The sequence below is a fragment of the Mizuhopecten yessoensis genome, unplaced genomic scaffold, assembly GCF_002113885.1.
Source record: "Mizuhopecten yessoensis strain PY_sf001 unplaced genomic scaffold, ASM211388v2 scaffold11041, whole genome shotgun sequence".
Taxonomy (NCBI): domain Eukaryota; kingdom Metazoa; phylum Mollusca; class Bivalvia; order Pectinida; family Pectinidae; genus Mizuhopecten; species Mizuhopecten yessoensis.
In genome coordinates, this window is record NW_018408849.1 from 1 (window position 1) to 17,072 (window position 17,072).

Sequence of the window (17,072 nt, forward strand, 5' to 3'; positions counted from 1 at the left end):
ATGTCTATTTCCTGTGTTACGTTCTGAGGTGACCTGTGAGACCAGGAGAAGTAAGATGTCTATTTCCTGTATTATTCGAGGTTACCTGTGAGACCAGGCAGGAGTATGACAGTTGGCCTTGTTTCCACGTCAGGGTAAACTTCATTGTCATTTTGGTACCAGTCTAACAGGACCTGTCCTCCATCCTCCATCTTGATTAGCTCGCTGTCAACAAGAAAGAATTTTAATAAAATCTCTGTTACTTACACAAACTCATTAATTCATGTGAATTAAATTAATTACCCCGGTTTATATTTCAATAGGATGTATACAACATAAATAATGATGTGGGTTGATGTGGACAGAGTGGAAGGATGGGAAATGGGGTTTATAACAGATACAGGATGTGACTTGGGATAAGCTGGGGTCATTGGGACTGAAGGCGTTAATCCTATTGGATTATATGGACAGAATTTGTAAGAGATGGATTGACAGGACATGGAATAGTATGGGGGCCATAAGTATACACAACAGGGCTAGAGCGTTGATGCATAGGTAGCAAAGGACCAATGATCGATTATAGTCAAAAATTGACTTATATACCCATTCTGATTATTAATTACAAATTCCATAGAGATATAATTAGTTCATTAGTACTGAACTAAAGTGTCAAACGTATAACATGAATGTATAGTATGTATTGGATACTGATGATGTTCATTTTTAGCTCCACCCAGAATCTAAATAACTCTTGAAAGTTTTTCATGATATAGTCAATGATCAATTAGTCCTAGTCCGAGGTAAATGATCAATCACTGAATTATTAATTAATTGGAGTAACACTACGGACAGAGTGTATAACCTACAGGTTCCCCCACCCCAGGAACCGTTGGGGGAATAAATAATCGGCTATAATTGACATAATTAATAAATTACAAAAGAACACAGAAAATGATATCAAAAATATGTTAACCTTCTTCAGTATATTGGAAATTTATCTTAAAAAAATGGAGAAAAGCTTCCTATTTTCAATTAGAAATGGTCGAAGTGCAACAATTCGTTGTTTTTTTCCAGCTATATCTCAAGGCTCCAAACATAGCAAAAGGAAAGCAAAACAAACTGTTTCTCCTTACCCTTCATAGCTCAACTTCGGAGCAGACTTTAAAAAGGAGCGAAGAATAGTTTGAGCTCTGGACTCAAAACACCAAACAGTTGGAAAGTACTTTTCTGAGATAACAGGACAGTGGGTCAACAGGAAGGAGCGGAACTTTGTATCCTTACAGGCTAATTTGGGCTTCTGTAACAGACAAAATAACACTGTATCCTTACAACTTGGGCTTCTGTAACAGACAAAATAACACTGTATCCTTACAGGATTACTTAGGCTTCTGTAACAGACAAAATAACACTGTATCCACACAGGATAATTTAGGCTTCTGTAACAAACAAAATAACACTGTATCCTTACAGGATAATTTAGGCTTCTGTAACAGACAAAATAACACTGTATCCTAACAGGATAATTTAGGCTTCTGTAACAGACAAAATAACAGTTGTTTGTATCCACACAGGATAACTTAGGCTTCTGTAACAGACAAAAAAACACTGTATCCTTACAGGATAACTTAGGCTTCTGTAACAGACAAAATAACACTGTATCCTAACAGGATAATTTAGGCTTCTGTAACAGACAAAATAACACTGTATCCTTACAGGATAACTAAGGCTTCTGTAACAAACAAAATAACACTGTATCCTTACAGGCTAACTTAGGCTTCTGCAACAGACAAAATAACATTGTATCCTTACAGGCTAATTTAGGCTTCTGTAACAGACAAAATAACACTATATCCTTACAGGCTAATTTAGGCTTCGGTAACAGACAAAATAACACTGTCGAAGATATTTTAATTCTTTATGAGTGTACTGTATCCACACAGGATAACTTAGGCTTCTGAAACAGACAAAATAACAGTGTATCCTTACAGGATATTTTAGGCTTCTGTAACAAGCAAAATAACACTGTATCTTTACAGGATAACTGAGGCTTCTTTGAAACTCGAACTTGTTGAAGATATTTTAATTCTTTATGACTGTGTGAAGTTTGATTAAAAACCAAGAAAGAATGATAACATTGTATCCTTACAGGCTAATTTAGACTTCTGTAACAGACAAATAACACTATCCTTATAGGATAACTAAGGCTTCTGTTACAGACAAAATAACTCTATCCTTACAGGATAACTAAGTCTTCTGTAACAGACAAATAACACTATCCTTATAGGATAACTAAGTCTTCTGTAACAGACAAAATCACACTATCCTTACAGGATAACTAAGGCTTCTATTACAGACAAAATAACAATGTATCCTTACAGGATAATTTAGGCTTCCGTAACAAACAAAATAACACTGTATCTTTACAGGATAACTGAGGCTTCTGTAACAGACAAAATAACTCTATCCTTACAGGATAACTGAGGCATCTGTAACAGACAAAATGACACTGTATCCTTACAGTATAACTAAGGCTTCTGTAACAGTCAAAATAACATTGTATCCTTACAGGCTAATTTAGGCTTCTGTTACAGACAAAATAACACTATACTTATAGGATAACTAAGGCTTCTATTACAGACAAAATAACACTGTCGAAGATATTTTAATTCTTTATGAGTGTACTGTATCCACACAGGATAACTTAGGCTTTTGTAACAGACAAAATAACTCTATCCTTACAGGATAACTGAGGCATCTGTAACAGACAAAATAACTCTATCCTTACAGGATAACTGAGGCTTCTTTGAAACTCGAACTTGTCGAAGATATTTTAGTTCTTTATGAGTGTGTGAAGTTTGATAAACAGGCAAGGAAGAATGTTAAATAAACAGACAAAATAACACCGTATCCTTACAGGATAACTGAGGCTTCTTTGAAACTCGAACTTGTACAGGATAATTTAGGCTTCGGAAACAAACAAAATAACACTATATCCTTACAGGCTAATTTGGTCTTCTGTAACAGACAAAATACCACTGTATCCTTACAGGCTAATTTAGGCTTCGGTAACAGACAAAATAACACTGTCGAAGATATTTTAATTCTTTATGACTGTGTGAAGTCTGATTAAAAGCCAAGATAGAATGAAGACGCTAGAGTGCTGACAAAGTTTTTCTATTTATAGCAAACAAAATAACACTGTATCTTTACAGGATAACTGAGGCTTCTTTGAAACTCGAACTTGTACAGGATAATTTAGGCTTCGGAAACAAACAAAATAACACTGTATCTTTACAGGATAACTGAGGCATCTGTAACAGACAAAATACCACTGTATCCTTACAGGTTAACTAAGGCTTCTGTACCAGACAAAATAACACTATGTAATATTGATCTTGACCTTGATCCGATGACCTTGATCCGATGACCTTGAAACTTAAACTTGTCGAAGATATTTTAATTCTTTATGACTGTGTGAAGTTTGATTAAAAACCAAGAAAGAATGATAACATTGTATCCTTACAGGCTAATTTAGGCTTATGTAACAGACAAAATAACACCGTATCCTTACAGGATAACTTAGGCTTCTGTAACAAGCAAAATAACACTGTATCTTTACAGGATAACTGAGGCTTCTGTAACAGACAAAGTAACATTATCATTACAGGCTAATTTAGGCTTCGGTAACAGACAAAATAACTCTATCCTTACAGGATAACTGAGGCTTCTTTGAAACTCGAACTTGTTGAAGATATTTTAATTCTTTATGACTGTGTGAAGTTTGATTAAAACCCAAGAAAGAACGAAGACGCTAGAGTGCTTACAAAGTTTTTCTATTTACTTACAGGATAACTTAGTCTTCTGTAAGAGACAAAATAACACTATATCCTTACAGGCTAATTTGGGCTTGTGTAACTGACAAAATTACACTGTATCCTTACAGTATAACTAAGGCTTCTGTTACAGAAAAAATAACACTATCCTTACAGGATAACTTAGGCTTCTGTAACATACAAAATAACACTGTATCTTTACAGGATAACTGAGGCTTCTTTGAAACTCGAACTTGTCGAAGATATTTTAATTCTATATGAGTGTGTGAAGTTTGATTAAAAACCAAGAAAGAATGATAACATTGTATCCTTACAGGCTAAATTAGGCTTCTGCAACAGACAAAATAACTTATATAATGTCACACATTTCTGACATTTATAGCATCAAACTAATTCACCGGTTTATTTTTCAATGTTAAGTAATAGTGACATTGACCTTGATCCGATGACCTTGATCCGATGACCTTGAAACTCGAACTTGTTGAAGATATTTTAATTCTTTATGAGTGTACTGTATCCACACAGGATAACTTAGGCTTCTGTAACATACAAAATAACACTGTATCCTTACAGGATAACTGAGGCTTCTGTAACAGACAAAATAACACTATCCTTATAGGATAACTAAGGCTTCTGTAACAGACAAAATAACATTATCATTACAGGCTAACTTAGGCTTCTGTAACAGACAAAATAACACTGTATCCTTACAGGATAACTTAGGCTTCTGTAACAGACAAAATAACACTGTATCCTTACAGGATAATTTAGGCTTCTGTAACAGACAAAATAACACTGTATCCTTACAGGATAACTTAGGCTTCTGTAACAGACAAAATAACACTGTATCCTTACAGGATAACCTAGGCTTCTGCAACAGACAAAATAACTTATATAATGTTACACATTTCTGACATTTATAGCATGAAACTAATTCACCGGTTTATTTTTCAATGTTATCAGAGGCAGGATCAAAAGAATTTAAGCACAATTATGTGGTTAATAACTTATAACTCAAGATCAAGATTTCAACAATCTGTAGGTCTTTGTTTGAAACTAATTGTAAATATGAAGCCACAACAGAAAGCTCCCATTGTTGTTCATTTCAGACTTGGTCAGTTAACAACAGACCTTGAAAGTTAGGGTGAGATAATTCTCTATAAACAGGAGGATAATATAGGCTTGCCTAAATTAACCCAATTATTTCTCGCTATCGGCTGACTTTTATCTTGGTCACTGGGTTATTCCAAATAAACCAGTTATAGCAGTAAAAGGATTATTAAGCCCTCTTGTGATTTTGTTAGTGCACAATGCGCTTATTAGATTGAATACGGTATCATGTACGTTGTATTAGGCGACCACAACAGAATTGTCCCACTTTTAGATGTTATCACACAAGTTTTACTATTTGGCCAATCCCTTTTGAACTTGCTTTATATCTAGTTGTATCCCTTAGGGTTTTTAGTACATTTCTTATTATCAGTGACAGTATGACAAAGTCCTATGGTCTTATATGACCTTTGTGTGATTGTGGATTTTGATTTATTATCACATCTAAGTCAACTTTTTTCAGTTCTAATTAGGTCATACAACTTTTCATGGTAGATCTGATATAACATAAAACAAGAGGCATAATGGGCCTGAAGCACTCACCAGTTATTCTTCTCACATCTGTAACTTTCAAAACAAAACATGACAAATTCTTTTAAATAAACTAAGTATCAATACACATATATATAAAAACATAATAGTCTATGCTGGGAGATGTTATTACCTGGTACTCTATATCACCATAAAGTGTGATTTTGGAAGAGTTTAACATAATTATTTTGATAATCAAACTCCAAAGTTGGTAAATGCGATTCATTCATGGTCAGATCCCCACTTCACCACAGGGAACACAGTAATATCACTAATCCTATAAGTTATTCAGAAAAAGTGATATAACAGTTTGAGCACATTTGACCTCTGTGATCTTGTGTATGTATGAAGATCATTCCTTTGAACAAACTTGATAGCCCTTCAACCCAGCATGCTTACTGGCAAATACAAATATACCATCACCCTAGGCCTCTTGCTTATTGAGACGAAGTTGCTCAAATGTTTTAATAATAATAATAACAATAATTTGAGCGTTCTTATATACCGCTTTATCACAACCTAGTTGTCTACCATCTTAAAGGGGTTCACAAATTATCACCATGGTTATAGGGCCTTTGCAACCAGCCAATATCTTTCTCAACTCTCTGTGGAGTATACTGTCTGTGCTACCATTTCGGCGCTAACAGCTAGCATTCAACAATTCTAGCACTGCCCAACCACATCCTCATTTACAGCTGAGTAGACTGGAACAAGCGAAGTAAAGTATCTTGCTCAAAGATACAACACAGTGCCTTGACGTGACTCGAACCCGCAACCCTTCGGTCACGAGCCCGGCGTCCGTCCACTAGACTACTGTGCCTCTATTACATTTGACACCTGTGACCTTGAATTAGGGTGAAGATAATTCATCCAACAAACTTTTTATAACGGATCATCCCAGCATGTATGTAAAGTAATAAATCAATAAATTGGGCCAGGACTAAAAAAGGAAGTAGTCTTCTCAACCTTTTCCAGGTCATACAGTTGTGGAGCCTATAACTCAGGGGATACAGTTGTGGAGCCTATAACTCAGGGGATACAGTTGTGGAGCCTGTAACCCTGGGGATACAGTTGTGAAGGCTGTAACTCAGCGGATACAGTTGTGGAGCCTGTAACTCAGGGGATACAGTTGTGGAGCCTGTAACTCAGGGGATACAGTTGTGGAGGCTGTAACTCAGCGGATACAGTTGTGAAGGCTGTAACTCAGGGAATACAGTTGTGGAGCGAGTAACTCAGGGAATACAGTTGTGAAGGCTGTAACTCAGGGGATACAGTTGTGAAAGCTGTAACTCAGCGTATACAGTTGTGGAGCCTGTAACTCAAGGAATACAGTTGTGAAGGCTGTAACTCAGGGAATACAGTTGTAAAGGCTGTAACTCAGGGAATACAGTTGTGGAGCTGTAACTCGGGGAATACAGCTGTGGAGCGAGTAACTCAGGGAATACAGTTGTGAAGGCTGTAACTCAGGAAATACAGTTGTGGAGCGAGTAACTCAGGGAATACAGTTGTGAAGGCTGTTACTCAGGGAATACAGTTGTGAAGGCTGTAACTCAGGTCATACAGTTGTGGAGCTGTAACTCAGGGAATACAGTTGTGGAGCCTGTAACTCAAGGAATACAGTTGTGGAGGCTGTAACCCTTGGGATACAGTTGTGAAGGCTGTAACTCAAGGAATACAGTTGTGGAGCCTGTAACACTGGGGATACAGTTGTGGAGCCTGTAACTCAAGGAATACAGTTGTGGAGCGAGTAACTCAGGGAATACAGTTGTGAAGGCTGTAACTCAGGAAATACAGGTGTGGAGCATGTAACTCAGGGAATACAGTTGTGGAGCGAGTAACTCAGGNTGTGGAGCGTGTAACTCAGGGAATACAGTTGTGAAGGCTGTAACTCAGGGAATAAAGTTGTGAAGGCTGTAACTCAGGAAATACAGTTGTGGAGCGAGTAACTCAGGGAATACAGTTGTGGAGCCTGTAACTCAGGGAATACAGTTGTGAAGCCTGTAACTCAGGGAATACAGTTGTGGAGCGAGTAACTCAGGGAATACAGTTGTGGAGCCTGTAACTCAAGGAATGAAGTTGTGGAGGCTGTAACTCAGGGAATACAGCTGTGGAGCCTGTAACCCTGGGGATACAGTTGTGAAGGCTGTAACTCAAGGAATACAGTTGTGAAGGCTGTAACTCAGGGAATACAGTTGTGAAGGCTGTAACTCAAGGAATACAGTTGTGGAGCCTGTAACTCAGCGAATACAGCTGTGGAGTGAGTAACTCAGGGAATACAGTTGTGAAGGCTGTAACTCAGGGAATAAAGTTGTGAAGGCTGTAACACAGGGAATACAGCTGTGGAGCGAGTAACTCAGGGAATACAGTTGTGGAGCCTGTAACCCTGGGGATACAGCTGTGAAGGCTGTAACTCAAGGAATACAGTTTTGGAGGCTGTAACTCAGGGAATGCGGTTGTGGAGCCTGTAACCCATGGAATACAGTTGTGAAGCCTGTAACTCAGGGAATGCAGCTGTGGAGGCTGTAAGCCTGGGGATACAGCTGTGAAGGCTGTAACTCACCGAATACAGTTGTGGAGCCTTTAACTCAAGGAATACAGTGGTGGAGCCTGTAACTCAGCGAATACAGCTGTGGAGTGAGTAACTAAGGGAATACAGTTGTGAGGGCTGTAACTCAGCGAATACAGCTGTGGAGTGAGGAACTCAGGGAATACAGTTTTGAAGGCGGTAACTCAGGGAATACAGGTGTGGAGGCTGTAACCCTGGGGGTACACTTGGGAAGGCGGTAACCCAAGGAATACAGTTGTGGAGGCTGTTACTCAGGGAATACAGTTGGGAAGGCTGTAACTCAGCGAATACAGCTGTCGAGCGAGTAACTCAGGGAATCCAGTTGTGAAGGCTGTAACGCAGGAAATACAGTTGTGGAGCATGTAACTCAAGGAATACAGTTGTGAAGCCTGTAACTCAGGGAATGCGGTTGTGGAGCCTGTAACTCAAGGAATACAGTTGTGGAGGCTGTAACTCAGGGAATACAGCTGTGGAGGCTGTAACCCTGGGGATACAGTTGTGAAGGCTGTAACTCAAGGAATACAGTTGTGGAGCCTGTAACCCTGGGGATACAGTTGTGGAGCCTGTAACTCAAGGAATACAGTTGTGGAGCCTGTAACTCAGCGAATACAGTTGTGGAGCGAGTAACTCAGGGAATACAGTTGTGAAGGCTGTAACTCAGGAAATACAGTTGTGGAGCATGTAACTCAAGGGATACAGTTGTGAAGGCTGTAACTCAGGAAATGCAGTTGTGAAGGCTGTAACTCAGGAAATACAGTTGTGGATACAGTTGTGAAGGCTGTAACTCAGGAAATGCAGTTGTGAAGGCTGTAACTCAGGAAATACAGTTGTGGGGCATGTAACTCAAGGGATACAGTTGTGAAGGCTGTAACTCAGGAAATACAGTTGTGAAGGCTGTAACTCAGGAAATACAGTTGTGGAGCATGTAACTCAAGGGATACAGTTGTGAAGGCTGTAACTCAGGAAATGCAGTTGTGAAGGCTGTAACTCAGGAAATACAGTTGTGGAGCATGTAACTCAAGGGATACAGTTGTGAAGGCTGTAACTCAGGAAATACAGTTGTGGAGCGAGTAACTCAGGGAATACAGTTGTGAAGGCTGTAACTCAGGAAATACAGTTGTGAAGGCTGTAACTCAGGAAATACAGTTGTGGGGCATGTAACTCAAGGGATACAGTTGTGAAGGCTGTAACTCAGGAAATACAGTTGTGAAGGCTGTAACTCAGGAAATACAGTTGTGGAGCATGTAACTCAAGGGATACAGTTGTGAAGGCTGTAACTCAGGAAATACAGTTGTGAAGGCTGTAACTCAGGAAATACAGTTGTGAAGGCTGTAACTGAGGAAATACAGTTGTGGAGCCTGTAACTCAAGGAATACAGTTGTGGAGCCTGTAACTCAGCGAATACAGTTGTGGAGCGAGTTACTCAGGGAATACAGTTGTGGAGCGAGTAACTCAGGGAATACAGTTGTGGAGCCTGTAACTCAGGGAATACAGTTGTGGAGCCTGTAACTCAGGGAATACAGTTGTGGAACGAGTAACTCAGGGAATACAGTTGTGAAGCCTGTAACTCAGGGAATACAGTTGTGGAGCCTGTAACTCAGGGAAGACAGTTGTGGAGCGAGTAACTCAGGGAATACAGTTGGGGAGCGAGTAACTCAGGGAATACAGTTGGGGAGCGAGTAACTCAGGGAATACAGTTGTGAAGCCTGTAACTGGAATACAGTTGTGAAGGCTGTAACTCAGGAAATACAGTTGTGGAGCCTGTAACTAAAGGAATACAGTTGTGGAGCCTGTAACCCAGGGAATACAGTCGTGGAGCCTGTAACTCAGCGAATACAGTTGTGGAGCGAGTTACTCAGGGAATACAGTTGTGGAGCGGGTAACTCAGGGAATACAGTTGTGGAGGGAGTAACTCAGGGAATACAGTTGTGGAGCTGTAACTCAGGGAATACAGTTTTGAAGGCTGTAACTCAGGGAATACAGTTGTGAAGGCTGTAACTCAAGGGATACAGTTGTGGAGCCTGTAACACGGGGGGTTAAAGTTGTTGAGCCTGTAACTCAGGGAATGCGGTTGTGGAGCCTGTAACCCAGGGAATACAGTTGTGAAGGCTGTAACTCAAGGGATACAATTGTGGAGCCTGTAACACGGGGGGTTAAAGTTGTTGAGCCTGTAACTCAGGGAATGTGGTTGTGGAGCCTGTAACCCTGGGGATACATTTCTGGAGTCTGTAACTCAGGGAATACAGCTGCTCAGGGGCACTTTTCCAAAATAGCTGGCAAAACCCCTGGGTACATTAGATTCTTAACAAAATACCATGATATAGGTTAAAATTTAGATAACTTGTTGGCTAATTGTAAAAGTCTTCAAAAGTCTTACCAAAACAGCAGGATTTACCGCAAACGAACTAACGGCAACACAAAGTCATTTATTTCAATGCTAGTGTGGCAGGGTTCAATTGTACGTAGGATAAAGGTTGCCTTCTAGCTTCGAGCTAGAGTGAATTTCCCTTAAGCTCAGTGGTAGAGCGTCCGACTAGGAACCTGGAGAGCGAGGGGTCGATCCCCGGTGGAAGCACACTATTCTCTTTCCTGTTACACTATTAATATAGTTAACAAACACATATCTGGAACTGTTTGTATCGGTTTATAAATTGTACATGTAATACTTCAACTTGCATGTCATCATTATACAAAAAAAACCAAACACTTACATTATTTGCTATTTACTAAAAAAAACTGCTATTAAATGTGGCAAAGGGAAAATGTGTAATTCTCATGTTCACAATAGTCGACAATACTGATGAATTACTATTAGTGCTGTGGGAACTAAGAATCAATATATGTACCAACACAGTAGTAACTTGTTAGTGTCCAGAATTGGGTAATGAGCCCAGGGCGGCAATACCATGGGCATTTATGATATTACATCGTAAATAATTCATCAACTCTTCAGTCTTAATAAATTACACCGAATTTAGTGCCATGCATACATGAGCATTGCCACAGGAGTCTGACGTTTATATATAATCAATATAAGTATAACATGTACAGTCTACAACGAATTCATCTTTGTCTGTTGTGTGCATTAAAACATTGCTTGTTATCTTGTATTGATAATCAATTTGCATCAGCAGCGATCCTGCCGGTTCGAAATCGATCCACACATATTGTGATCATGTTAACTTACCTTAGCTACAAAGAAAGTGTAATACGCAAAGTAGCCGGAGAAGAATACTGCTACAATTGCTACGGAAGCATTCTGTTGAAGCAGCTCGATCATTTTCCTAAATCTACAAAATTTCCTCAATTTTGTGATATTTTGACAGGTCTGCATTCGATCCGGTTTCTTTCCCACATGTGACCCAGACAATTTGACCTTTTGTATTCCGACCTTCCGCATTGGAACATTTCATTTTATGAAGGTAAACTAGGATGCGTATCTTATTTTAAACCTCATATTTTTAATATAATTCCACGGTTTGTTACAAAAAGAAAGAAAGACAAATACCAACTAACAGTTAAATAAAAAGAATATACTGGATAAAATATTGACATACTGTTTATCTATTTGCTTTTTATGCACTTGTCTATTCGTCGGATTAGGCCCTACCTCACCGGTATCATAAATAATCAAATCGCCCTTTCTTCTTCCGGACTGTTAAAATCAACATGGCGAGCGGTGCACTTTTCGGTAGTTCGGCCACCCGGTCTTCCAGTAAAAACCTTGTTGAATTCCGGGCTGGAAAGATGTTCATGAAGGGCAAGATGGTCCATCCCGATAAGAGGAAGGGCCAAGTGTACGTTTTTCAATCTGAGGACTCTCTGATGCATTTTTGCTGGAAGGATCGTACCTCCGGCACCGTCGAAGATGTAAGAAAACGTTCAAAATAGCTGACTCACATACCAAAAAATGTTGTCTGAAATAACTTAAGCCTTTTCGGGGATGCTTCTGATATTTATATAATTAAATAATATTGCGCAGATGATAGAATTACTGTCGGTACTGTCGTTGACATTGATTTGTTTGTTTGATATGGCTATATCCTGATAAGCGACGAGCTAGACTGGGCGAGAGGGCGGAATGGACGAGTCGGCCCGGTCTACTGACCAGTATCTTAGTTCTTCTTCCAGTCTAAGGGAAAGACTCAAAAGTTTGAGTGCAATTGTCGCTTGGAGATGGCATAGATTAAAAACAAGATTTTTTGTTATTTTTTATTTAAGATAAAACAAGCACAGATTTAGGGTAGGTTGTAGCTAGCAAGGGCAGACCTGAAAGTGTTCAGGTTTGGATCCTGTGCTACTGAGTACTGTACAGTAGCGATGCTGGTAAAGAGTTCCAATCGATGATAGCCTAGTTTTTGGAAAGAAAGAATATTTATACATATTTTTGTTGGAAGAAATTTGGTTAAGTTTGTGTGCACCTCTTGTTCTCCTATCACCTGTTGCTATGTGTGATGTTGGATCTATAGCCACATGATTATGTATGATCTTATAAAGCATAATAAGTCTGGGTTTTGTTCTTCGATTGGCTAGGGGTTCCCAGTTTAGTTTATGGTTGGACGTGTCACAGTCTTTTGATTCTGGGTTGATTTTTTAATTTGATAATTTCAAAGATATTTCATCAGCATTTAATTTCTTGAATTAGAAATTGTCAAAAATTAATGACAACATGCAGTTTTACTGTTATTATTAATTTTTGACAGAATTTAAGGCTCCTGTGCTTTTACATATTTACTTCTGTTACGTTCAATCTTAACTGTAAAAACGTATAAACTTGAATGAAAGTACATAAACTGCTGTTGAAAAATCATAATAATTTTGTTTTGCCCCACAACATTTTTGTCACGCCATCACGAATAAGCGAAAGCGAAACTAAGGACTTGTTTTCCGCCGCCGCATCAACATTAAGATTTTCCATTTAAGTTACTTTCTCCGAGACTATAAGTGCTCGACCAACCAAAATTGACATGTGCATTGATGGTCAAAGCGGGGCACAGGCGAGACATATCAATCCGAATGGCTTGTTTAAATATATATAGCAGCATTTCTGTATTAAAGTATTAGAATATTAAAGTACAGAACAGCTGGAGGCCTAGGTGAATAAAGAATTAATTGAACTGGCTGTTAGTCAGATACACGAAACTAACAAACTAATAATGACTTCATAAAAAAAACATTTTCTGTTTTGAGGTTAAAAAAAACCCCATTTTACTGGTAGAATACTTAGTTAACTGGCAGTCTTTCCATTAATTCATAATTACAGGGGTAAATCTAGACTGTTTTAACTACCGAAATTCGGTACACGTAGTATTCCCCAACGACTGTGTTTTCCCCTTTGAATTAAAAACAAATTCCCCAAGAAGGAGAAAGTTTCCCCAAAATAGAGGAAAAATAAATATAATTGCAATAAAAGTGATCATGAGCACCGTTTATATATAGATCTACTTTCGTTTTCGGCGACTAAATTCCGGTCATGGTCACTTAGGACGCTTCGATGGTAGTTCAAGCGTGTAACTGATACAGATCTCAAAACATGTCGCATAAAGCCGGCTATTATTTTGGGAAACTGTGTAAGAAAGATGCGTCTACAAGCAGACGCATCAGTGACATTTTCAGCAGTGCTAGTCAGATATGTTTATCACTCAAATGGGCTTAAAATCCATCTCCTTGCATCTTCAAATACCATTTTTTTCCGGGGGAGACCCCCGCCCCTGTACCCCCATTAACAAGAGAGGGGGGCTACCCGCCCCCATCTCGTGCCTTTCCCCCGGCTCCTGCCTGTGGCAGTCGTTTGGAGGCCTTCGGCCGGCCTGGCAACTGGATATTCCCCTCATTTCAAAATGGGTAGTGTTCCCCAAATCCTAGATTAGCCCCTGATATGATTTCACAGACATTATGGCTGGTGGAAATAACAGAAATTCCAGTTAAAATGTAAATTTGGGATAGATAAAGGAGGATTTATACAGTTATCATAAGAAGCAAAAGCATTGTTGGACAGCTAGGGTGCCAATCCAAGATCATCCTAACTCTTGGATGGATATTCTACCAATGGAGCTACATTGTACCTAGGCAGTTAACCCATCCAGTTCTGCTTCATTCCTCCCTCCCTTATCTAGACTTGGCCCGGAAGATAACGCTATTTACGATCCATTGGCCCTCCGAAATTATTGGTGCGACGTCCTTTGTCCGCGTGTCTGTTGTCCATCCTGTGTCAACTTTAAAAATTTCTTCTGAATAACCAAGAGGCCCAGGCTGATGATATTTGGCCAGTAGCTTGCTGGGATTAAGGGCTACCAAGTTTGTTCAAATGAATGACCTTTGTCCATTTTCAAGCTAGGTCACAGGGTTCAAATGTAATATCTTTCAACAACTTCTTCTGAATAACCAGAAGGCCCAGCATGATGATATTTAGCCAGGGACATGCTGGGATAAAAGGCTACCAAGATTGTTCAAATGAATGACCTTGACTTATATTGATTTTTGGCCAGTATCATTCGGAAATGAAGGGCTACGAAATTTATTCAAATGAATGACCCCGACTCATATTCAAGGTCACAGGGGTCAAACATGTGTAAAACCTTTAAACTTCTTCTGAATAACCAAGAGGTCTAGGGTATATATATTTAGCCAGTAGCATGCTGGGATGAAGGGCTACCAAGTTTGTTCAAATAAATGACCTTGACTTATATTCTAAGTCACGGGTCAAATATGTGTAAAACCTTTGAACAACTACTTCTGAATAACGATGAGGCCTAGGGTGATGATATTTACATGCTGGGATGAAGGGCTACCAAGTTTGTTCAAATGAATGACCTTGACTTAAATTCAAGGTCACAGGGTTCAAATATGTTGAAAACCTTTGAACAATTTCTTCTTAATAACAAAAAAAGGTCCAGAATGATGATATTTGGCGGGTTACATGCAGGGATGAAGTATTAAAAAGTTTGTTCAAATGGTTGACCTTCACCCATTTTCAAGGTCACAGGGGTCAAATATGTTGAAATCTTTTAATAGGTTTTTATGAATCTAACACAGATATTTTACCTGTAGCTGTATTTTAGTCCACTTTTAAGATTACAAGTGTGATATTAATACCAGGTGAGCGATGCAGGCCCATTGGGTCTCTTGTTTTTGATCCCCGACAATCAAACTGTTTTTGTTAATAGGACCTGATCATCTTCCCAGATGATGTTGAGTTTAAACATGTGACTCAGTGTACAACCGGGCGTGTCTATGTCCTCAAGTTCAAGTCCTCCACACGAAAGTTCTTCTTCTGGATGCAGGTAAGGTTCCTCAAAGTTTGTGACTACATCCATAAATTTATCCAGAATGAATGGAATCGGTCCTATTGAAAATGGATCCTGATGTCAAAGTTACAACGATTCCATATTCATTGAAAGGGACATCAAAAGCTCAAATTCTTGAATTTTTCAAAATCAGGATTAGCAAATCAATTGTCTTCTGAAGTTACAAGAACTACATTCTTTGGGGTTAAGCAATATTTTTGTCATCCAGAGGATACTGCTGTCACTGGGATGTCAGAAAGATAGATGCTATAGTAAATGTAAACCCCTACTGATTCAGAATTTTGACAAAACAGTGGTATTTCCCATCATGTATTATTTTAATTAAGATGTGAATTGAAGAAACCACTTTAAAAATCAAAGATTTCTTCCAAATGTTTTTGTTATAGGAACCCAAGTCGGACAAAGATGATGACTATTGTAAGAAAGTTAATGAATACCTGAACAATCCCCCCACACCAGGATCGAGTCGGTCTGGAGGCGGCATGCCCTCTGAACTTTCTGGCTTAGGTAAGATCACGAAGAATAACATTGTCACCTATTTCTAAACATTTTCTTCAGGTTGGGAAGTATCAGTTATGAGAAGTTCTTTTTACACAACCCATACAATTTTCTATGTGACGTTTCGACGACTAGAACGATATGTACACTGTCACCTTCATCAGACAAATGACCAATGAAGCGTATGCACACAAAGGTGTAAAATGTGCACAGGTAAAACATTGTCGCCTGTGTTCTCTTTGGACTGAACTATGGGGTCTGAAATTAAATAACATTCAATGACATAACGAAAACCATTCCCTGCTGTTTCATGTTGAGTTACCTGGGCGACCTGCTTCCAAAACTCTTGGAATTCTACTTCATCATCTATATACTACATTATATTATATTATCTGGTAATCACCTAATGGTAACATGATCCATTCATTATCATGGGTTGTCAGTATGAGAATACTCAAAAAGAGGTTGAGAATGACTCAAGAACAACTTGAGAATGCTTTTTCCTGTTTGGAAATATATTTTCTCAAAATATAATGTCTGCTCATGCCAGCCGACATCCTGAACGGAGAACGTATCCACATAAAGGTGTTCCATGTGAGAGCATAATGCGTCATAATAGGAGAATGAACAAAATATTGTGAGGATAACAACACCATCTTAAGCTTTAATGTGCATATATGGAAAACCCAGTGATGATAAAAATATCATTATACATAGTTTTAATGTGCATGGTGTTCCTCCACACAAACCTTCAATTTGTTAACGTTATCACAGATGATCATTGAGATTAGAAGTGAGAAGATATGTTATCTGTCACAGATGATCATTGAGCTTAGAAGTGAGAAGATGTGTTATCTGTGACAGGTGATCTTTGAGCCTAGAAGTGAGCAGATATGTTATCTGTCAAAGATGATCATTGAGCCTATAAGTGAGAAGATATGATATCCGTCACAGATGATCATTTATCTGTCACAGATGGTCATTGAGCCTAGAAGTGAGGAGATATGTTATCTGTGACAGGTGATCTTTGAGCCTAGAAGTGAGAAGTTATGTTATCTGTCACAGCTGGTCATTAAGCCTAGAAGTGAGAAGTTATGTTATCTGTCACAGATGATCATTGAGCCTAGAAGTGAGAAGTTATGTTATCTGTCACAGATGATCATTGAACCTAGAAGTGAGAAGATATGTTATCTGTCACAGATGGTCATTGAGCCTAGAAGTGAGAAGATATGTTATCTGTCACAGATG

General features: G+C 38.9%; 2 protein-coding genes across 2 annotated transcripts in view; one reads left to right on the forward strand and one right to left on the reverse strand.

Annotated features, from left to right (window-relative positions):
- Positions 1-85: 85 nt before the first annotated feature.
- Positions 86-11,419, reverse strand: LOC110464910 (phospholipase ABHD3-like; the record flags this gene model as incomplete). Its single annotated transcript, XM_021520382.1, has 3 exons — positions 11,207-11,419; positions 1,113-1,276; positions 86-204 (listed from the first exon to the last, which is right to left on the reverse strand). Coding segments are annotated over exons 1-3 (496 nt in total), but the record flags the coding sequence as incomplete, so codon positions are not given.
- A 241-nt stretch (positions 11,420-11,660) lies between these two features.
- The window catches only part of LOC110464906 (proteasomal ubiquitin receptor ADRM1-like), a 20,352-nt gene continuing 14,940 nt past the window's right edge, over positions 11,661-17,072 (forward strand). Inside the window, exons 1-3 of the mRNA XM_021520373.1 lie at positions 11,661-11,889; positions 15,186-15,302; positions 15,713-15,833. Of these exons, the coding sequence (XP_021376048.1) occupies positions 11,689-11,889; positions 15,186-15,302; positions 15,713-15,833 (439 nt within the window). The 5' untranslated portion in view covers positions 11,661-11,688. The remainder of the gene's footprint in view (positions 11,890-15,185; positions 15,303-15,712; positions 15,834-17,072) is intronic.